We start from the raw sequence: 22737 nt of genomic DNA, 5'->3' as shown, positions 1-22737 counted from the left end.
GGTGTGAAACTGGAATATGACGGAAGGGAGCCTTTGTTACGGGGTTTTTAGGGAGAAAGATGTTCGAGATGTTTCACGTTTATTTGATGGGATGTGGGGTGCCTGCCAAGGGGAACACTCACAGCCTGAATGTGTTGGTGCAGTGGGTCTGTAGCCCCAGGTGTGCCCTGCTCTGGGTGTGACAGAGGTGAGCATGTCGTACCTGAGTGTGTTTCTGCAGGTGACTACGCGTAGCTGTCCCTTTTGTAATACAGTGTAAAAGGTCCCTGTGGTTTCAGGAATGGATTCTTTCCACCCACTTATGGAGGTCACCTTTTCAAAATCCACACAAGGCTCTGTGAGAATAAGGAGTGAACCCTCCTGAACAGTGTCTCCTTATTCAAGAGGAAGTGTCTGGGGGCTCTTCTTGGACAGGAAAACCATCTGCTTTGGTCTGGGCTTCCTAGAACCCCTCTGAAAGGCCAAACCCTTCTTTAATGTTCTCTGTTTCTCAGGGCCTCAAAAGAAAAAAATACATAGAGGATCATTGTCCTTTTATTTTACTCTGAGGACCCTTTGGGTGGTCCTGGTCATTTAAAGAATCTTGGAGAAACAGATTGGATTATAGATTTAATTCCAACCAATAATCAATGATAGTAACCTTGCTAAGAGCTGAGCACCTTGTGTTTCTTGTTGGTGGACTTGCCCCTTAGGAACCACCCAGAGGGAGTGTGGTGCATGCCTTCCCTTCTCGGCAGACATAGATACATCCATCACAGGCTCCTTTTTCCACAAGCCCAGGTGTGGCCTCAAGCTCTTTTAGCACAGTACTTGGGATAGTTCTAACAAGACTTGGCAGTTCTTTCAGGAAGGACCAAAGGACCGTTTGCCTTTTCTGGTCTAATCCCAGCACTTCCATTCTGATGGAGAAACCAGAGCCACTCAGTTGCCTCACTTAGTTGGCAGAGCATTGTTGACCTCTGGATGATGAAATCAGATGTTTCTTTGCCTTCCATGTCCTACGCCAGCATTTGGTGCAGCAGGCCACCCCTCTGACCACTCTCAACCCCACTGCCATCTAGAAGATTCCATTCTCTGGCTTCTCTTGACTCCCTGAGTGGTCTCTGCCTCTTCCAGAAATTTTTATTCCTTCTCCTAGCCTCACAGAGTGTGCATCCCAGGATTTTGTCCTGTGTATGCCCAGAATAGTACTTTCTGTGTGGTTGCTCTATAGGAAGCGCTAGATCCTGCTCTCCCCTTTCCCTGGCTCCTTTCTTACCCAAGGGCTTCGCATTACCAGGTAGTGACTGTGGGCCTGTCACTTACGACCTCCAGTCCCAAGGGGACTGTGTTAGTCTGAAATTCCCCTCACTCCAGACTCCAGTTTCCCACCATCAACAGGCTGTGCGCACGGGGGTTTTCCTTAAGACATCAACTGCAGTACCTTCCCAGATACCCCAACCCAAACTCCTCGCAGCAACCTCCACTCCCCCTCCCCTCCCACATGGTCTCCTTCATCCCTTCCTCTCCACCCCTGCTTGTCCTCATGTTCCATCCCCGTCCACGCCCTGTGAACACTGGTTCAGGGGAGCTCCTTGCGTGAGCATTCCAGCTGTTCGCCACACTTCCAGGCCCTTCCGCTTTATCTTCCTCCTTCACAGTTGCTGGGGACAGTTGCTGAAGCTCATCCCTGCTCTCTTTTTCCTGTGCTCAAAAACAGGGGGTATCCTTGAGTTCCAGGGCTGAGGAGCTGGGGCTTTCGTTTGTAGGAACCAAGGTTATTATTATAGGGTTGTGTGAAGCTAGGTGGGGTTTGGAGCACCCTGTAAGCCCAAAGAGTTTGGACAACTAACTGAGAGAGAGGGAGATAAAGCCCTTACCTTTTTTTCCCCTTCCTTTCTTTCTTTCTTTTTCTTTTTTTTTCTGTGATTAAATGCGTATAATGTAGCATTTGCCATCTTAACCATTTTTTAAAACAATGTTTATTCATTTTTGAGGGACAACACGAGTTGGGGGGGGGGGCAGAGACGGGGGACAGAGGATCCGAAGCAGACTCCACGTTGACAGCGGTGAGTCCGATGTGGAGCTTGAACTCATGAACCACAAGACTGACCTGAGCTGAAGTCAGATGCTCAGCCGACTGAGCCACCCAGGCACCCCTGTCTTAACCATTTTTTATTTTATTTTATTTAAAAAAAAATTTTTTTTTAACCTTTATTTATTTTTGAGACAGAGAGAGACAGAGCATGAACGGGGGAGGGGCAGAGAGAGAGGGAGACACAGAATCTGAAACAGGCTCCAGGCTCTGAGCCATCAGCCCAGAGCCTGACCCGGGGCTCAAACTCACGGACCGCGAGATCGTGACCTAAGCCGAAATCGGACGCTTAACTGACTGAGCCACCCAGGCGCCCCTTAACCATTTTTTAAATGTAGACTTCAGTGGTATTAAACACATTCATAATGTGCTACCACCCCCACCATTTATCTCCAGAACTCTTCAATCTTGCAAAATTGAAACTCTACCTGTTAAACAGTAATTCCCTATTTTTTCCTCCTCGCCCCAGGCCTTGACAACTGTCATTCTACTTTCTATGTCTATGATTTTGATTATTTTAAGTACTTCTATAAATGGAATCAAGCAGTGTTTGTCTTTTTTGTGTGACTGGCTTATTTCACTTAGCGTAATGTCCTCAGGACTCATCTGTGTTGTAGAACATGTGTGGATTTCCTATTTTTTTAAGGCTAAGTAACATTCCGATGTATATATGCCCCACATTTTGCTTACCCATTCATCCAGCAATGGACACTTGTACTGCATTTTAGATATTATGAGATATTTAGATATTTAGTTGTGTTGTGTTTTAGATATTATGAGAAATGCTGTCAACATGGGTATTGGGATATTTCTTTGAGACCCTGCTTTCAGTTTTTTGGGGTATATTCCCAAAAGTGGACCTACTGAATCATGTGGTAATACTATTTTTACTTTTTTTTGGAGAAACCACCATACTAGTTACCATAGTGGCTATTCCATTTTATATTCCCACCAACAGTGCACGAGGGTTCTCATTTCTCTACATTGTTTTTTTGGTTTTTGTTTTTGTTTGCTTTATTGGTAGTAGCCATCCCAAGGGGTCTGAGGTAGTATCTCATTGTGGTTTTGATTTGCATGTCTCTAAGGATGAGTGATGTTGAGCATCTTTTCATGTGCTTGTGGCTGTTTGTGCGTCTTCTTTGGAGAAATGTCTATTCAAGTCATTTGCCTATTTTTTTAAAAGTATTTTTATTTATTTTGAGAGAGAGAGAGAGTGAGCGCAGAGGAGGGGCAGAGAGAGAAAATCTCAAGGAGGGTCTGCACTGTGCAGGGCTCGAACTCACAAACTGTGAGATCATGACCTGATTCAAAATCAAGAGTTGGAGGCTTAACCAATCAAGCCACTCAGGCACCCCATTTGCCTATTTTTGAATCAGCTTTAAAATTTTTAAAAAATTTTTATTTTGTTTTATTTTGTTGTTTTAGGAGTTCTCTATCTGGGTATTAATCTTTTATCATATATGTGACTTGGAAATATTTTCTCCCTTTCTGTGGGTTGCATTTTTATTCTGTCAGTAGTGCCTTTCAGTACTCATTATGTCTTTCTCTTTTGTTGCCCATGCTTTTGGTGTTGTATCTAAGAAAATATTACCAAGCTCAATGTCATGAAGCCCTATATTTTATTATAAGAGTTTTATAGTTTTAGCTCTGGGTTGGACTTGATATTAGGACTTAGATTAATTTTGAGTTAATTTTTGTTTATGGTTTTAGGTAAGGGTCCAGATTCATTCTTTTGCATGTATATATCCAGTTTCCCCAGCATGTTTTGTTTTGTTTTGTTTTATTTCATTTCATTTCATTTCATTTCATTTCATTTCATTTCATTTCATTTCATTTCATTTCATAGTGCATGCAAGCAGGGGAGAGGGGCAGAGGGAGAGAGAGAGAATCTTAAGCAGGTTCCATGCTCAGCACAGAGCCCAATGTGGGGCTCAATCCTATGACCCTGGTGTTATGATCTGCTCTGAAATCAAGGATTGGATGCTCAACTGACGGAGCCACTCAGGTGCCCCTCCCAGCATCATTTCTTGAAAAGACTGTCCTTTCCTCATTGAATGGTCTTGGCACTTGTCAGGAGTATTTGAGCATTTATGGGAAGGTTTATTTGTGTTCCAAATTAGCTTTGAAATTAGGAAATATAAGTCCTCCAGCTTTATTCTTCTTTTTCATGATTGTTTTGGCTATTTGGGGTTCGTTGAGGCTCCATATTAATTTTAAGATGGGCTTTCTGTTTCTGCAAAATAGGTCTTTGGGATTCTGATAGGGACTGCGTTGAGACTATAGATCATGTTGTCTGATGTTGGCATCTTAACAAAGCCCTTGCTTTTTTATTTATTTCCTTGTGTTTTGTTGCTGCAGTGTTGTGTTTTGAATAAGAGTACTGAAAAAGGAGTTTCCGGGAGAGGCCAGCAGTGAAGAGTAGGGGAGTTACGGCAGCTGGGGATGACGTACAGTGGAGTCAGGGAGCAGGGGGACTTGGATCTCCGGGGCAGGTTAGCATGTGTAAGCAGTTCCTGCCCAGTTACAAAGTACTTTCAGCATCTGTTACTTTATTTGCCCGGCACAATAATCAGTGAAATACAGATAAAGACTTTTTATAGCTCTGGCGTATAGATGAGGAAACTGAGGCTCAGAAAAAATAATTTGCCCCTGGTCACCCATTAGGTAACCAAACCAAGGAGAGCCCAGGTCCATCCAGCTCCTGATCCTGTGCCCTTTGTCGTGTGTACTGTGCAGTCACTGTGTACCTCCCACCCCTGTGGCAGGGGTCATGGTGGGTTCAAACTCAGCAGGAACGTTGTGAGGAGGGAGAAGTTAGTGGTTCTCCATGGTCTCAGAGTCCTGGGGACCCAGGCTTGGTGGTCAGTAATCTTCAAGGTGCCCTGCAAAGCAGATGAGGAGGGTGCTGTTGATGCTGCTGAAGGAAGAGGGGCAGAAGTGGCAGCTCATTGCTGATGAGAGCAAGACCTTTCCTCTTTGCCCTTTGTGGACTGAACGTCCCTGACCTGTCCAGCTTGGGTCTCGTGTCCTTGCCTACTTTGCAGCTTACGCCCTGAGACTTGGGCTGTTCCCAGAGCCATCATTTCCTCTGGCTGACTCCTCAGCCTACCTGATCTGAGATTAATGGAAAATGGCCATTTTGGGGGATGACGTAGCATTAAGGGGACGGTGGGAGGGAAATGTTTTGCAGTTCTTTTGCGTTCAGTCTGAGCATTAGAATCATGAACAGGTTCCCCAAGCCCCATTGGTTCATTCTATTTCCTGCTGCCTTCTAAGCCAGGGTGGAAATACCTATCTGGCTTGTTCCAGAGATTGTGCTGGTCTCCCTTGGGTGGGTCAGGATGAGCTGATGGCCAGAGGAGTGACAAGGTTGGAGGGGTCGAAGCCAGGAGCAGAGGACAAGGCTGGCGGCTGAGGAGTGGCAGAGATGACTAGAACCCATCTTTCTCTTGTTTCTCTTCTTCCTTCCCGCTGTTGGAAAGATAACCTTGGCCTCAGTGCCAAATGCTGGCGCATAAGCCACTTTTTGGCACAGCCCTGCCAGAGTTTCTAACCCATCAGTTGTGACTCCTCACCTGAGCATTGTCACTGAGTAGGGGGAATGGCTGCTCACAGCCTCTGCTGTCCACTGGGACAAGGAACTGGTGAGTTTTGTTTTTTTCTGATCTTATTGCAAAGGAAGTAATACAGGGCTGGTAGATAGGAGTCTTGTTTGAATCTGGATCCGCTTACTAGCTTTGTGGATGTGGGTGAGTTACTTGGCCTCTTTGAGCCTGTATTTTGCCATTTAGAAAATGAGTTGTTAATAGGCCATTTCTCATAGTGTTGTTGGGGTGATTAAATGAAATAATCCATATAAATAGTACTCATCTGGGACAAGTACTTAATAAATGTTAGCTGCTATGAGTAGTCAGAACTCGGTGGTTAGTATATTCAAGAAAAGCTTGAGCCCAAACGTGTAAGGTGGCGAGTGCTCGTTGGTAGCTCTCCCTGTCACTCTCTGACTCATGTCCATCGGTCTCTTTGATACCCAGGAAGTTCAGGGTGTAAGTGGAGTGCAGGTACAGTTTGCACTTGCTGTTTCTCTACTTGAAATAATCCTTCAGCATTCTGCACTTCCTTCAGGTCTCTGTTCAGATGTGACCTCAGAGAGACAACCCTCCCCCCGCCATTGTATCACAGTGCCTATCTCTTCACCACACCCCAGTCACCTTCCATCTTACTGTGTAGTATTTTTCTTGGTAGTACTTATTACCTGACGCAGTCTGCACTTGTTTATTAGTGAGGCTGTCCTCTTCCGCCCCCACTCCTGTGAGCTCCGTGTGAGCTCCATGAGCTCTCTCGTTCTCTGCTGCACCCCCAGGACCTCCTAGCACAGTGCTCACTGAGCATTTGGTGAATGAATGGGCTCTGTGCTCCCCCCGGGGCAGACGTGCCCACCGAGGGGTGGTGTCTGATGCAGAGTGCCCTCACTCCGTCTCTCTTGAGGTGGGCTGACCGGTGCCCGTGTGTAGGTAGGTGGTAGCGAGGACTGTGAGAAGGTTTGGGGCGGGCTGGAATGATGCCAAGCATGCAGAGAGCACTCTGGCTTGTTCCATGTGACTCAGAAACTAGAGACCCGCAAGGAAGGCCAGGGATGGATTGGAATTGGCCATGGCCAGGCAGAGTGGTGGAAGAGGGGAAAAGAGGCCTCCTTATCCTACAGGCAAAGAAACAGGTGGAGTGTTAAGAGTTAGGGTTTATGGAGTGCGTGCCCTGTGCCTGGCTCTGCCCTCAGGGCTTTACCTCTCTTTACTCACTCAGTCCTCAAACCCATCATTCTTCCTGTTTTATTTTTTATTTTATTTTATTTTATTTTATTTTATTTTATTTTATTTTATTTTATTTTATTTTATTCTATTCTATTCTATTTTATTATTTTGTTTTTTTAAGTTTTCTTTATTTTCGTTATCTCTACACCCAACATGGGGTTCGGACTCGCAACCCTGAGGTCAAGAGTCGCACCCTCCACCCGCTGAGCCAGCCGGGTGCCCCTTCCTGTTTTATGAACGAGGACGTGAGGCACAGAAGGTGGAAACAACTTGCTCAGGATCACACAGCGCAGGGGGCTTGCGCTGACACCCTGCAGTGGTGCAGGGCGGTGCCTCCGGTTGTAGTCTGTGTAGAGGACGTGGCCTCTTCTCCCTTTACTGAGGAGTGGAGGGGGAGTCCTAGTTGAGAGCAGGAGGGAGCCGGCAGTGCCAGGTGCCTTGCGAGAGCTGCTTCCTGCCCACGGTGACTTAATTCTAGGGCAGATGTGCCACAGTGAGCTGTCCATCTGCAGCATCGTGGAGGCTCGGCTGCCCCTTAGGTGTTCGTGCTTCTCTGGTTCCCTGTTCCCTCTTGCTGTGTCCTCTTGGCTGCTGTGCCAGGCAAATAAGCTGTCACAAGGGTAGCAGCCCTGAGCTGTGATTTGGGGGATGCTGCTCAGGCTTGGTCACGTTCATTGGTGGAGAACATGCCGCTAGATCATTGTGTTTTTTAAAAAAAAATTATTTATATTTTTTAAATTTACACCCAAATTAGTTAGCATATAGTGCAACACTGATTTCAGGAGTAGATTCCTTAGTGCCCCTTACCCATTTAGCCCATCCCCCCTCCCACAACCCCTCCGTAACCCTCAGTTCTCCATATTTAAGAGTCTCTTCTGTTCTGGCCCCCTCCCTGTTTTTATATTATTTTTGCTTCCCTTCCCTTATGTTCATCTGTTTTATATCTTTAAGTCCTCATATGAGTGAATTGGTCTTTCTCTGACTAATTTCGCTTAGCATAATACCCTCTAGTTCCATCCACGTTGTTGCAAATGGCAAGATCTCATTTTTTTTGATTTCCGAGTAATACTCCATTGTGTGTGTGTGTGTGTGTGTGTGTGTGTGTGTGTGTGTGTGTGTGTGTGTGTGTGTGTATACACCATATCCTGTTTATCCATTCATCCATCGATGGACATTTGGGCTCTTTCCATACTTTGGCTGTTGTTGATAGTGCTGCTATAAACATGGGGGTGCATGTGACCCTTCGAAACAGCACACCTGTATCCCTTGGATAAATGCCTAGTAGTGCAATTGCTGGGTTGTAGGGTAGTTCTGTTTTTAGTGTTTTGAGGAACCTCCATACTGTTTTCCAGAGTGGTTGCACCAGCTTGCATTCCCACCAACAATGCAAAAGAGATCCTCTTTCTCCACATCCTCGCCAACATCTGTTGTTGCCTGAGTTGTTAACGTTAGCCATTCTGACAGGTGTGAGGTGGTATCTCATGGTGGTTTTGATTTGTGTTTCCCTGATGATGAGTGATGTTGAGCATTTTTCATGTGTCGGTTGGCCATCTGGATGTCTTCTTTGGAGAAGTGTCTATTCGTGTCTTCTGTCTATTTCTTCACTGGGTTATTTTTTGGGTGTTGAGTTTGATAAGTTCCTTATAGATTTTGGATACTAACCCTTTATCTGATATGTCGTTTGCAAATATCTTCTCCCATTCTGTCAGTTGCCTTTTAGTTTTGCTGATTGTTTCCTTCCCTGTGCAGAAGCTTTTTAGTCTGATGAGGTCCCAGTAGTTCATTTTTGCTTTTGCTTCTCTTGCCTCCGGAGACGTGTTGAGTAAGAAGTTGCTGCGGCCAAGATCAAAGAGGTTTTTGCCTGCTTTCTCCTTGAGGATTTGGATGGCTTCCTGTCTTACGTTTAGGTCTTTCATCCATTTTGAGTTTATTTTTGTGTCTGGTGTAAGAAAGTGGTCCAGGTTCATTTTTCTGCATGTTGCTGTCCAGTTTTCCCAGCACCACTTGCTGAAGAGACTGTCTTCATTCCATTGAATATTCTTTTCTGCTTTGTCAAAGATTATTTGGCCATACGTTTGTGGTTCCATTTCTGGGTTCTCTATTCTGTTCCATTGATCTGAGTGTCTGTTTTTGTGCCAGATCATTGCGTTTTAGTAGGAAACTCTTAACACCCATCCCAATCTCCCTCCCCCTCCTCCCCTCCCATCCCTGCAGTGACAGCCTAGCCTCCTTCCCAGGGAGCCCACCAGACCCTGCTTTGGGCCACCATCTGTGCTTTCTAGGTTCAGAACTGTAACCTAGCCCAGCTGTGAGGTGACAGAAGAAAACAGGACCTTTTCTGTTGTTTTGGGTGACAGAAAGCCAGAAGCGAGGAGAAGTGTTCCCACCTGGTGCCAGGTTGATGGTCCCAGGTCCTCCTCCTGCTCCCATCCTGGAGCTTAGCCCCCCTGACGGGAGATGACAAAGCCTCCAGGAGCCTTTTCCAGCTGATGAGGGGGAGCAAGCTTTCTGACTGCTGTTTTTAATCTCTGGAAAATCAACGAACTTCCATCTTCCTCTTGTTCCTTTCGGGGGTGGGGGGGGGGAGAATCAAACGGTCCGACAGTGAGAGAAGCATCTTTATTTTAATCTTACTGAGTGATCAGTTCTGGGTGTGCATGTGTTGTTTTCCCTACCTGTTCATACTTTCGCTTTGGGGCATTTGTGGCGGGAGATGGAGGTGGGTCACAGATTACAACACTGACGTCTGAGTTTCCTCAGGATCAGGTAGTTCAGTTCCTTAGCTCCTTATCTCATGGATGATTCCAGAGTCCAGCGGGAGGGGGTTAAGGAGTGAGCCTCAAGCCCAGCAGGCATCCGTCTTCACACTCCCCCCATGCAGATCTCACCTGCACACTTGGATGTCAACCCTCCATTTAGCCAGGAAAGGCACACCCCCATTCACCTTTGAAATAGGGGCTACTGGTTTTTATCATGACCCCAGGAAGGGAGAAGTAAGCATCCTTAACTGTGATATTTTAGCAAGTTCATTATCCTTGTCCTAAACTTGGCAGAGAATACTACAGCTGTATCTCAGTGGGGAAAACTAAGTCTTCACTTAAAAACCTGACACTTAGGGGGGTGGCTTATGTATACCAGAGGTACATCATCACTTGACCCATGACAGCAGGTCAGGGATAAGGTGAATTGCCTGTCCTGAGGCAGGCACGTGGGGTGCACGAAGCAGGACTTCCTTCACTGATAGGCCAGGCTCTGGCTGCTCCATTCCGGGGCTGTGGTCACCCCATACCTCTCTGACATATTGAGGCTTGCCAGCCTCCCACTTTGGGTCTCGGTATCCACAGCCTTGGGTCATATTTTTATTTTTTAAAGGAAAAGTATTAAAAAAAATTTTTAATGTTTATTCATTTTTGAGAGAGAGAGAGAGAGAGAGAGAGAGAGACAAAGCATGAGTGGGGATGGGCAGAGAGAGAGGGAAACACAGAATCTGAAGCAGGCTCCAGGCTCTGAGCTGTTAGCACCCCCACCGTGGGGCTGGAACCCATGAACCACGAGATCATGACCTGAACTGAAGTCGGATGCTTAATTGACTGAGCCACCCAGGCACCCCACCTTGGCTCATATTTTTAAACGGAAGGAGAAGCTGAGGCCCTGGTGTGTGTGTGTGTGGGGGCATTGCTGCACTGACCCGTGATTCTGCAAAAGGACTTCTCAGCAGCCAAAGTACCTCCCGCCAGCAACTCCTGAGGTCCTCAGAAGCAGGGGAGGTGTTCTCTGCACAGCACGAAGCACTTTTCGTGCTCTTGCCGCCTTCCTCATCTCTGCAGCTCACAGAGTTGGTGCCTCTTGAATGAGGGTGCCTCTGCTCTACGACCTGCCACGCACCCAGCACTGGCATGGCTGTTGGGGTGGACGGGAAGCAGCAGCACTTGTCAGGGCCGTGGAACCATGACTCCTCTCACTCCCTTTCTTCCCAGTTTCAGTCACCTCTCTGGCTTAGCTTACAGTGCCTGTCGAGTGTGTTCTTGGTGGGGGAAGGAAGGCAAGGAGGGGACAAGCCCACTGTAGGGGGCATCCAGGCTGTAAGGCCATGGGCAAGGCTGGCTCCACTCTGAGACTTTTCATTTGCACAGGAGGATAGGCTCTGCCTGTGTTGCTTCCAGGCCGAGTTGGTTTCTCAGGTGCTTGTCCAAGCTCACCATCCTCCAGGGCCAGCTCCAGGCTGCTTCCTCCATGAAGCCTCCCTTGACTGCCCTTCTACCTTCAGAGCATGGCAGCAGTGTTGTGTGTAGGGATCAGGAGCACAGCCCTGGGGCTAGACTGGGTTTGTGTCCTGTTCATACCCTTACTCGTCCTTCTATCGGGACCTTAGGCAAATTTGTTAATTTTGCTAACCCTTAGTTTTCTACTCTGTAAAATGGACCTAATGGCAGCCTCAGGGTTGCTTTAGGAATTCCTAAAGTGCTTAGCACAGCTGGACACTAGTGCTCAGTGTGTATTAGCTGCTATTATTATTATTGTTAGTGAGTACCATATAGTCTGGCAGTCTGTTCATCCTGCACTGTTTGACCTTGTCACTCTAGTACCGCCATGACTTTCAATAAGCAGAGGATTGAAAATGGCAGGGTTGGAAGGCCTGGTTTGACCACGGTGGCAGCAGCTGGCACTTGGAGCGCTGGCTGTGCCAGGTGCTGTCTCAAGTCCTTTTCACATTAACTCAGTAGATTCCTGTTAGGAAAGTATTCCTCCTAGCCCATTTTACGGATAAGCACATGGAGGCAGGGAGAGCTGAGTGGCTTTCCCAAAGGCACACAGTGGCTAAGTGGCAGAGTTGGGGGAGTTCAGCCCAGGCAGGCTGGCACCGCTGTGGGCGTTCTAGTCAATACTGCCTTCATTTAAGGTTGAGGCACCCCGGCTCAGAGAGGGGAAGGGACTTCTGCACGGTTTCACAGCAGCTGAGTAGCCTCCTGAGCCCCTGGCTTGTCTTCTTTTCACCAGGCCTGGCCCAGGGCCTTGCAGGGCTCAGGCGTGCGTCAGGAACCTGGTGGACACGTGCAAGCACACGAGCGATTGGGTGCCCTCGGTCATCTGCCTGTGACCTGGGGGAGGGTTCCAGGACCTCCTGGCTAGAGCCCCCAGGAAAAGAGTGGCTTGCCTGCTCCTGCCCGCTTCCCAGGTGGTTGGGGGGGGCTGGTTGTCATGTCCTCCCAGCCTCTCCTCACCCTCCCGGAGCACAGGGAGGACTCTGTGTGCTGGCTCAAGGCTGGAACAAGTCCCTTTGGTGCCTACAGGTTTCATGGGGAGGAAGCGTGAGTCACTGGGGCCTTTATGAGCTCCAGGTGAATGGAAGGGGTGTATTAGGTGACAAGCTAAGCTTGTCTCTTTTGGGCCCCACAGGCTGCGGGAGGTGGCCTTGTTGGAGGACTGGGGCATTCTGTTATCGCTTGGGTGATTTTACTGGAAGTTCTTTTGAAGTGGTCTCCCTGACCCAGTGGGGCTGAGTCACAGAGTAAACACAATTAGCAGGGGCTGGGCTCTTGGGAAGGATGCAGACAATGCGTGGGTCCCACGGCTTGCTGGCTGCCTTTCGGGGCCTCTGCCACGGTTTGCGTTGGTTTCCCACCCGATGACTCCGGTCATCCCTGCTGCCCTGCTGCCCTGCGTTTATTCTGTCTGTCGACCACATGCCCTCGGGAACTTGTTGGAAATGCAGAGTCTCAGGCCCCCGTCGTCTCCCCACATTAGAACCTACATTTTGCTCGGGTCCCCGGGTAGCCCCCATGGCAGGAAAGAGCTCCCTTGTGTCCCTCTGTGGTCTACATGTCCATGAAAAGCTGGGCTTATGCCCTGCTCTCCTTTCCTGGAAACGTTTCCAGACCATCGACTTCTGGGTCCTCTCAGTTTGTGGGGGTGCCCTGAGTGGTGGTGTCGTGCGGGGATGTGGGAAGGCACATGGGGAGGGAGTGGGGGCAGTGCCAGCGTGGGAGCCAGGTTGATTCTACAGCCCTCACTGGCCTGGGCCTCTCTGCCAGGTGGGGGTATGCTTTAGGTTTCAGGGCAGGTGGGGTGTGAGTGCCTGCATGGAACTCCTGGGGGAATTGGGGGTGGCTGGGAGGCGTGTGCCTGTGAGAGGAGGCTGCTGTTGGCCTCCAGATTCGATTGTGAAACCCCAGAGGTAGATGACGCCTGACACCCGCCCTTCAGAAGCCACCGGCTTTGAAAGGACACCGCGTGACTTTGGAGGAGAGTGACTCCTCTTGCCTTTTCCCGACATCCTGACCACACAGGCTTTTTAAGACAACAATAGCAGCAGAGACAAAGCATGACCAAGACAGCGTCGTCTTCGGGCCTTTTTTCCCTCTGAATGACGTCTAAGGCCCTGGGAACATTGTAAAAACTGGGCCCTGTCCAATTTTAATCACTCCCTGCCGGCCCCCAGCTCCTAGGAGCCCTGCCAGCTGACTCGGGTGGTGATGCCCAGAGATGCAGATAGAGATGTCATGCTGCCCCCAGGTCAGGCCCCAGAACCCCAGCAGGACTTTGGGGACAGAGAAGAGGGACAGAATGTGTTGGTTGGCCAGTTGACTCCCCCAGCCAGGGAGGGAGATGGGCGGAGAGAGACAAGGGCGGCTGCCAAGTTTAATTAACAGTGGAAACTGGCCGTGGGGGAGGAGGGAGGCAACTTGATGAGGAGGGGCGCTTTACTGGAAGATGGGGCTCTGCCGATGCCAGTAGTGAGGAAGAGGCAAGGCGTTGCTGCGAGGAGCGGCTGCTGGAGCGCAGGGCCGTGCTGTCGCAAGCACGATCCAGCTCAGAGATCCGCAAGGTGTGAGTGGGAGAGTTTATTTGCGCTTGCTTTTCTGAGTGGGCATCTTTTGAAAACAGTCCACCAACATACCAGCTGGCTAGCCTTCCTCGTCCCTATAAAGAAAAAAATAATTAAGAAATTGGCAATTGAGTTGAGAAAACAGGCATTGTTACGTTTTTGTCCTCTGACATACCAGCAGATTGCCTGAATTGCATCTGACATTGCTTCGTGGATCCTTATGCAATGTTTGATGTTTATGGCGTGGGAAGAGAGATGATTTAAGAAACTTGTGGTGCTCGTTGGTTTGTTGGGACAAAAATGCAGAAACGTTGAATGGACAGCAAAATGAATTGTGTGGGTCGGACTTGAAATATGGGAGGTATTTCACTGAATGTTGCTACTCGTTTTTTGGTGGGATCAAGGAATTTCAGGGCTGAACAGGGTTTTCTAGTTCCTTTTCCCTTCAAGTGATGTGCAGAACCGTGCTGTGGTCTCCCTGCCAGGTGGGCACGGGGCCTCCGTGAAGTGAACGCGTGTGTCGAGGGGGGCCCTGCCCTTCCTAGGTATCTGCAGACCGAGCCAGCCCTGTCTGTCAGGCGCCCCCACCCGCAGCTTTTCTCCGGCACCTACCTGCTGTGTCCATTTCTGGTGCCAGAAGCTGTGTTGAACAAACAGATCCCTTTGACAGTCCCTTCTGAAGACACAACGTCTTCAATCCACCCTAAACACCTAAGGTCTTAAGAGAGTCTCAGAAAATTCGGCCACAAGGCCACTGGTCACCCTGGCCACTGTCCTAGTTCTTGCTATTATGAAAGTCCCTTTTCCTTGTGTTTTCTCTTTGCTCTCCGCTTTTGTCTCTTTTTCTGGTGGGCGTACCTGCCAGCTCTCCCGCCTACCATTATGCCAGGGCTGTCCGGCTGTCTGCCCTTCCTCTCCTCCCCCCAGGTTTTCCCGTCTGCTCAGGGTCATCTGTCACCCTGCTGGCCTCTCCCTTCCCCGCCCCCACGGGTCTCCTTCTTTCTCTCCCCTGTTTACCCCCATCTCTCCATCCCTTTGCTGTCCCTTTGGGGAGTGCGCAGGTATCAGGTAGCTAGTGAAGAGTTGAGGTGGGAGATGGGGCGCCTGGGTGGCTCAGTCAGTTGGGCGGCCGACTTCGGCTCAGGTCATGATCTCGCGGCCGTGAGTTCGAGCCCCGCGTCGGGCTCTGTGCTGACCGCTCAGAGCCTGGAGCCTGTTTCAGATTCTGTGTCTCCCTGTCTCTCTGACCCTCCCCCGTTCATGCTCTGTCTCTCTCTGTCTCAAAAATAAATGTTAAAAAAAAAATTTTTTTTAAAAGAGTTGAGGTGGGAGAGAAGAAACTTTGACATCTGGCCCCCACGTTTCAGGTCCTGGAGCCCTAGATCTCATTAGTTCTTGGCTGCTTTCTCACATGGGAGCCCTGAGGCTTATGCAAAGGCTTTACTGCAAAAATCCCGTCTCTCCCTCACCCGCTCTGCCTGATACACACACTTCTTCACTGTGTAGTTTTGTGCAGGACAAAACCCTGCATTCCTGCTGTTACCTTGTTTTCTTTGACCCACCGCCTGCGCGTGGGTGCTTTTCTCAGCTCCCAAGGTAGTCTCGGTCGGCTTGCCCTCTTAACACTGTGTCCCCTGTAGCCACAAGCAAAGCATGCAGTCAGGGGGAACGTGTAATCCTGACATGGGACAGGGGAGAGGACCTCAAAAGCTGTCTGGCTGAACCCCATCCTTGTTCAGGTCGGGAGCACAGTTCCAGGAAACAAGTGACTTGCTCAGTGGATGAGAGCTGGGTTCAGAAGCTGGGTTTCTTCACCCAGAGGTTTTACTGATGCCAGGCAGGTAACATCCTAGCCTTGGAAGCTGTGGTGTGGTGCTTGTGTGCCCACCTCAGGGGTTAACAACGTTAAGTGTTGGCCAAACAAAGGGCACGTACTGCTCCCTGGCTTTGGTGACCATGTAATTGCTCAAAATTTTATAAGTAACTTTTAATAAGGGGGCAGGCACTGACTACATCATTAACGACTGAGCTTGAATATAGTCAGAACGCGAGAGCAGAACAGTCGGGCAAAAAGAACAAATAGTTCATAGATGTTTAGCTTCTCCTCTCTTGCTGTCTGCATGGAAGCCAGCGTCATGTTGATAAAGATCTGTAGGAAATCCCGAGACCCTATTTTAGCCTGGGGCATATGTTGCTCCCTTGCTAAGCTTTTCCCCAGATGTCTTAACAAGAAGCCATCTGACTGGCTCCAAGTTCTCCTCTGTCTGTGCGTAGATAGGTCTCCAGGGCAGGAGGGTGGCGGAAAGGCGAGGTGGGACATCGGGCAGAAACACCAGAGACTAGGCCCTGCTGACCACACCTCCCCTGCCCGCCCCTTAGATCCGATTTCTAGTCCCTGACGTGGTGTTGGTTCTCAGTTTGGCGTTGACTGAAGACCAGTTGGTCCGACAGTGGTTTGGGCTTAGTAACAAATGGTCTGTCCTTCTGTCCCCAGGCTCCACCTACAGCGTCTTGTCCATCATGCCCTCAGACTCAGAAAGCAGCAGCTCCCTCAGCAGTGTGGGTGAGTACCACCTGGACACCCTTCCTTCCTGGAGGGCACCGGGTAGGTGGGGGGTCTGGGTGTGAGCCGAGGTAGCCCTGAGTCTATGGGATGGGAAGTTGGCCTCCCCTTTCAGATCATTCATAGGGTCATCTCCTATTGACTCCATTCACATTTTCTCCATCAGCAATCTATCCTCTTCTTTAAAAAATTATTATTATTAATTTTTAATGTGTATTTATTTTGAGAGAGAGATGGCGCCATCAGGGGAGGGGCAGAGAGAGAGGAAGAGAGAATCCCAAGCAGGCTCTGCACCGTCAGCACAGAGCCCTATGTGGGACTCGATCTCATGCCCATGAGATCATGACCATGAGATCATGACCTGAGCCAAAATCAAGAGTTGGACACTCAACCGACCTAGCTACCAGGTGCCCCAGCAATACATCCTCTTAACAGAGGAGGGCAGAAATCTGGTTATGGTGTTAGAATGGAGGCGGGTGGTAGGGGAGGCCGTGCTTCACCATTTCTTCACTTTGTCAGAGCGTGGGGCTTCTCAGTGAGCTGTTGTCCCCCTGACCCAGGCTTTGTACTTCAGTGACCACTGTCCATGAGAAAGGCCCCTTTTGGGACTGTCCTTTGTAAGCAGGAACAGCCCTCTGGGCAGTGTATTGCCCTAGGGACAGGGGTAGCCAGTCCAAGTGTTTCCAGAAGCCTTTACTTTACTGAAGATATCTCAGCAGGAAGGTTCTCATGGTCTCGTAGCCTTCCCACACCTCTGTTACCTGTTCCTGTGTTATGTGCCCTCTGTTTAACACCTTCGTGCGGTTTCTGATGTCCTGATCTGACCTTGATGGATGCGTACACCTTCAGTGCAGAGTCCTGGAGTTTCCGAGTCAGAAGGGCTCACGGAGGTCATCTGGTCCAATTATTTTATTTCTTCCACATAGACAGATGGGGAAATTGACACTGAGAGAGGGCAAGTCTCATGTCAGAGAGTCCAGACCCAGCCGGGGGCAGACCTTTCATGCGTTAATTCGACTGACACTTACAGAACACCTCTGTAACGCCAGAAGTGGGCTTGGAATGCAGTGGTGAGTGAGGCAGACGGTGGTCCTAGTGCTTGTGGATCTTTGGGTCCAGGGGGAAGACGGTTTCATAAGTAAATACAACATGTGAGGTCAGTCCAGTAAGAGAGCTACAAGCAGGGAGGTACTGTATTCGTTTTCTAGGGCTGCCATAGCATAGTACGACAAACCGAGTGGCTTATGTAACAGAAGTGTATTCTCTCATAGTTAGTCTGATGGCATCAGGCACGGTCTGTCCCAGGCACCTCTCCTTCCTTCTGCCAAGGGTGCTGGCAATCCTTGGTGATCCTTAGCTTGTAGATGTATCATCCCAGTCTCTGCCTTTGTCTTCACATGGTGTTCTCCCTGTGTGCATGTCTGTCTTCAGATTTCTACTTTTTCAAGGGACACTAGTCCTACTCCAGGATGACCTTATCTTCAGTGTATGACTGTATCTCTGGTAAAGTCACATTCACATTTACTGCGGTCAGGATTTCAACATTTTGGGGAGGACACAGAGCAGCCAATCAGTTTCCTTCCTCCCTGTCTGGGAGGACTCCTCCGGGACCACAGGACAGAACTTCAGTGTTTATTACTTTGTGCTGTCTGCTAGGAGTCCATCGACTCAATGAAGGGGTTGTTGGAATTTTGAACACGGGACTGGCTTCTGGGAATCCTGTGGGGTGGGGCAGTCAGGATGAATGGAACGCTGTCATGGGGCTTTTGTAAACCTGAGGGGTTGAATCCTGAGTGCACCTCTCCTGCCTCATGCTCTGCTCTGTTGGCTCCCTGTTCCCCTTGGAAACGAGGTGCAGTGATCTAACAGATACCTGACAAATTCATTCACATCGACACTTCAGGGCTTACAGTGGTTATCTTTCCTGGGAACATTTGCATCATTCTCTCCAAAGACAGTGGGATTACTGAAACCACAGCAGTTATCGTTAGTAGTGGAATTTCAAGGAGGAGTAGGAGTAGGTATTTTTTATGCAGCCGGACTTCCGTAAACTCTGGAAGAAGCTTCATGTCACTGACCCGACCTTTGGTTCTATGCGTACCTGGAGCTGGTTCGGCCCTTGGGATGGAGGGGTGAACACTGTCCCCAGGTACTTGTTGACAAGCAGGCAGTGCTGTGCAGGACGTCCTGTGTAGGCTGAGCCTTGCTTGTTGGTGCCTGGATTTTGGATGCTGAAAGGCCTGGTTGTATCCCTTTGGGTCAGACCCTCCTCAGTTCACTGGGACCCAAGTGTTGCTTTTCTTGTTCTTATGCAGTTGACATCGTCCTTGGGGTGAGTGGCCCCATTTTTGTGCAGACTGTGTTAGCCTGGAGACCTTTGGCTGTAGAGGAGGGAATACCCTCTCACATTGCCTTAAACAGTAGAGAAATGTGTGACCTCACAGTAAGAAGCCGCTGAGGTTGGGCTGAGTACATCAGGATGTGGCTCTGTGATCCTCTCTGTGTGTGTCTTCCGCTCAGGCTGATGGCAGGGCGTTTGTAGCAACAGTTCCGGCTGTCACATCTAGACCTGGAAGTGTCCAGGGCTACAGTGTCCCTTATGGGAGCCACTAGCCACAGGTGGCTATTTACAGTTCAAATTAATTAAAATGAACTAAAATTAAAATTTGTAGTTTTTTTAGGTCTGTTTATTTTTGAGAGAGTGCGTGTGCACGTGTGGGAGGGGGCAGAGAGAGAGAGAGGGAGACAAAGAATCCCAAGCAGGCTCTACTCTCCCAGCTTGGAGCCAGATGCAGGGCTCAGTCCCACGAACAATGAGATCATGACCTGAGCTGAAATCAAGAGTTGGACGCTCAACTGACTGAGCCACCCAGATACCCCTCTAGTTTCAACAGTAACACCAGCTACATTTCATGTGCTCTCTGGCCACCTGCGTGGCTACTAGCTGCCATACGGGACAGAGCAGATAAAAGAACATCTCTGTCATCACGTGCTCCAGAGGCTGAAGGGGGTTGTCTCCTCTACTGTCTCCTTGTCAGCAAAGAAGCCTTCTGCAGAAATTCCCTCACAGGGTCTCCTCACACCAACTATAGTTGGGTAGCTTGGCTGTGCCCAAATCAGTGGCTCACATGGTATGGTCTCTGGACCAGCAGCACTCAGGCACCTGCTAGAAATGCAGGTTCCTGAGCTTCACCCCATCCCTGTTACATCAGAAGCTATGAGGATGGGGCCTAGCATCTACATTTAACAGACTCCTGGTCTGACATGGCCTGACCTGACTTAGTCCCTGGCGAGGGCACTGGAGTGTCTGAGGCTGGCTTGGACCTGTCCCTTGGAGTGGAATGAGCGGTGGGGTTGGCCATGGGGACCACTGCTGTGCCTCCTGGAGGAGGAGGCTGGCCCAGCCTCACCTAATGACTGGCGGTGCTCTTTCCCTGCACCACAGCCCTGGCAGAAGGGGGCCGGTAGGTCAGATGGGGACTGGCTGTTTTGGTTTGTGCATGGTCTCTCTCCATGAACCTCAGGAAGGGCGAGGCAAGAGCAACATCTTACGATAAAAATGTCACCTCCACTTTCCCACTCATGTCACAAACAACATTTGGGGAAAGAATGGCAAGTTACAGTCAGCAGAAGAGAAGACTGGTAGGGGAAGCCTTGCATGTGGTGTCTTCTCTGTGACAGCTTGTGCCTGATCGGCTGCCCTGGCTAGCGTTCGATCTGCGGGTGGCCTGTCCCCTTCCAGCTCTCCAGCTGGACACTGCTGACAACTCCCCACACCTGTGCTAACCTTCAGGGTTAACAGCCCTAAGGATTGCAGAGTTCTTCTGCGGAGGCCTTTTCAGGCAGTTTTCATCAGCTGAGCGCGTGTGGCTTCTCAGAGGCCTCCCCCATCCCATGCAGCCCGACGGTAGGTAACCTGCCTGTCGGTAGGCCTCACGGATCTGCCCAGGGAACGCACACTCATGTCAGGCAATGGATATTTTTCTTCCCCATTCACCCCGACCTAATTTCTCAGGTGCCTTTTATTTCTCACCTGGGACAGCTGGGGAGATTTTAAGGCAAACAGACATCCTTGGGTAGCATATATAAAATAAGCCTTAAATTTATGCAAATTGAAGCAACAGGAGAAGTTTCTTATGAAACAAAGAAGTCTCTTGGCTTGTCAGCAGGAGAAGCAGCCGGAGGGCTTCCTTCGTTTCCCAGAGAAGATTCCTTGAAAGTGCAGCTTCTGGGTTGGCACAGGAAGGTCGGGTGAGTCAGCCTGGAGGCCGGTTCTGCGTGCACCCTGACTCCTTGTGCCCTCTGACCCTTTCCTGGCCCTTCTGGAACAGGGGCCTATTTTCCCAGCTCATCTGCTGAATGTGGGCAGTTTCTTCTCTTGGAGTACGTGCTTGATGCTTGTGGGGGTCACAGAGAGCCCTGGCCCCTGATCTCACAGTCCAGCCAGATGTCTCATTCTGTCCAGGCTGCCAAAGCAGAACACCACAGACCAGGCAGCTGGGAAACAAAGGACATTTATTTGTCACTGTTCTGGAGGTTGGGAGTCCAAGATCAAGGCAGGTCCAGTGTCTGGTGAGGGCCCGCTTCAGGTTCATAGATGGCGTCTTCCTGCTGTGTCCTCACGTGCAGAAGGAGGGGAGAGCTCCCTGGGGTCCTTTTATAAGGACACTAGATCCATCCATGTGGGATCCATTCTTGTGACCTAATCGCCCCCTGAAGACCTCACCTCAATACCACACCTTGGGGGTTAGGATTTCATTGTAGGGATTTGGTGGGGAGACACCAGCATTCGGACCATAGCATCAGAGAGTTAAGCGACTGGCCATTGTGCCCTGTGTAGAACTGAAGGAAACAAATAGCTCAGGGGGAGGAGCGCTGTTTCTGATGAGGGGGCATCAGAGCAAGTTTCAAGGAGGAGGTGGTCCTTATGTTGGGTCTTTTATGGATGGTGCTTCAGAAGTAGGAGCAGCTAGGAAGCAATAGGCCATCAGTGCCTCTATTTTTGGGTTTCTGCAGAGCAGACCCTAAGTGAAGGATCTGCTCTGAGAGCAAGTGTTTTACCTAGGAGTTGGGCGTGGCTGTAGCCGTTGCATTGTACTGTCAGTCCTGGGAGGAGCTGAGCTGCCGTCCAGTACTGACTGACCAAGGGGGGCATGCCCCTTGTTAGGGGAGGGCCCCTCCCTGCATGTTATCAGTGGGTGATGCCTTTAAATGGAGTGGCTCCCGGGCAGCCAGTAAAACAAGGGAGAAAAAAGCCACTCTGGCCAGCAAATGCAACTCCAGGCCAGAGGCTCTCAAACTTGATCAGGCATCAGAATCTTCTGGAGGGTTGTGCTGACTTCACTTTCTGGGTTTCTGACTTAGGAGGTCTGAGTGGGCCTGAGATGTGCATTTCTAACAAGTGTGTGATGCTAGGTGCTTTCAGAATCACTGGTTCACAGCGTGGGACTGTGTCTCTCCTGATGGCGCTGGCTCTCCTGGGCTGGAGATCAGGATGGCTTGGTTTCACTTGCTGCTGCCTATGGTGACCGTGTTCTGCTGCTGCTTTGATTCTCCCCCGACCGCCAGGGCCTGGGGGTAGCCAGGAAGTTTATCTGGGCATCGCCCCTCTACCCGGCCACTGCTGGCCCGTGCCAGTTTTCTCTTTGGTTCTGGCACCATGGACCCGCGGAGCTCTGGAGCGGATTGCGATTTGTCCGGCTGTAAATAAGACATAGGGGGTGGCCCTCAGCTGGAGTGTGGAGGTGAGAGAGCTAAGGACAGAGGGTCTTCTGGCTAAGACCACCCAGCTGCTGAGTCGCTCACTGAGCCTGCAGAGGTGGCCGAACCGGCCATGGTGACTGGGAGGCAGAGCCAGGTCTCGTGGTGGTGAAAGGGGCCTGCCCAGTCTGCTGGCCGGACTCTGCTCCTGCCGTCCCTTTCACACCAAGGCCCGGTGAGTGAGGGCTCTTTGTCCAAAATCCGGGGCCTGTGCCCGCTCTCCTGGCATCTCCCAGCACCCCTGTTTTAGTACAGTCCAAATCCCTTACCCCTGGAGCCCCATTCTGGACACAGAATGGAAGAAGGAAATCTGCCTTCCCCAGTGGTTCCCGATTTGGAAAGAGGAAGGAGCAAAGTTGGGAAGAGTGGACAGTTTTGCGTTTGAATCCAAAAAAACAGCTGTGCAGGGAGAGGAGAGCCAAGGGAAAGACGTGTGAGATTTCTGTGGACAACTCACTTGATGTCAGTTTTTATTTTGCTTGTTCTTTATGATGTTTGCTGTTCCTGGGGTGACTGATGGGGTGGGGGTGCTGATGGTCCACAGGGCCACCAACCATGCCGCTGTTGGGACCCTGGCTTCAGTTTCGGGGCACCAAGGGTTTTGTTTTTGCTTAATTTTTTAAAAAGTCATGTCATTGAGATATAAATTGCCTACAGTAAAGTCTCTCCTTTTTATATCGTTAAGCGAGCTTTGACGATCACA

At 49.8% G+C, this 22737-nt stretch overlaps 1 protein-coding gene across 4 annotated transcripts in view; it reads left to right on the top strand.

Annotated features, from left to right (window-relative positions):
* DLG5 (discs large MAGUK scaffold protein 5) overlaps positions 1 to 22737 on the top strand; it is a 126954-nt gene that overhangs the window by 33196 nt on the left and 71021 nt on the right. For 3 of the 4 annotated variants that reach the window (XM_053909625.1, XM_053909622.1, XM_053909621.1), the window contains exon 2: positions 16206 to 16274. The exons of the other annotated variant lie outside the window; for it this stretch is intronic. In XM_053909625.1, the coding sequence (XP_053765600.1) occupies positions 16206 to 16274 (69 nt within the window). The remainder of the gene's footprint in view (positions 1 to 16205; positions 16275 to 22737) is intronic. 4 annotated transcript variants of the gene reach the window in all.

The sequence above is a fragment of the Panthera pardus genome, unplaced genomic scaffold (genome assembly GCF_024362965.1).
Source record: "Panthera pardus isolate Hobbes unplaced genomic scaffold, ASM2436296v1 HiC_scaffold_22, whole genome shotgun sequence".
In the NCBI taxonomy this organism is placed as follows: Eukaryota; Metazoa; Chordata; class Mammalia; order Carnivora; family Felidae; genus Panthera; species Panthera pardus.
The sequence above is the reverse complement of the archived record's forward strand: the minus strand, read 5'-3'. Positions and strand labels throughout refer to the sequence as shown.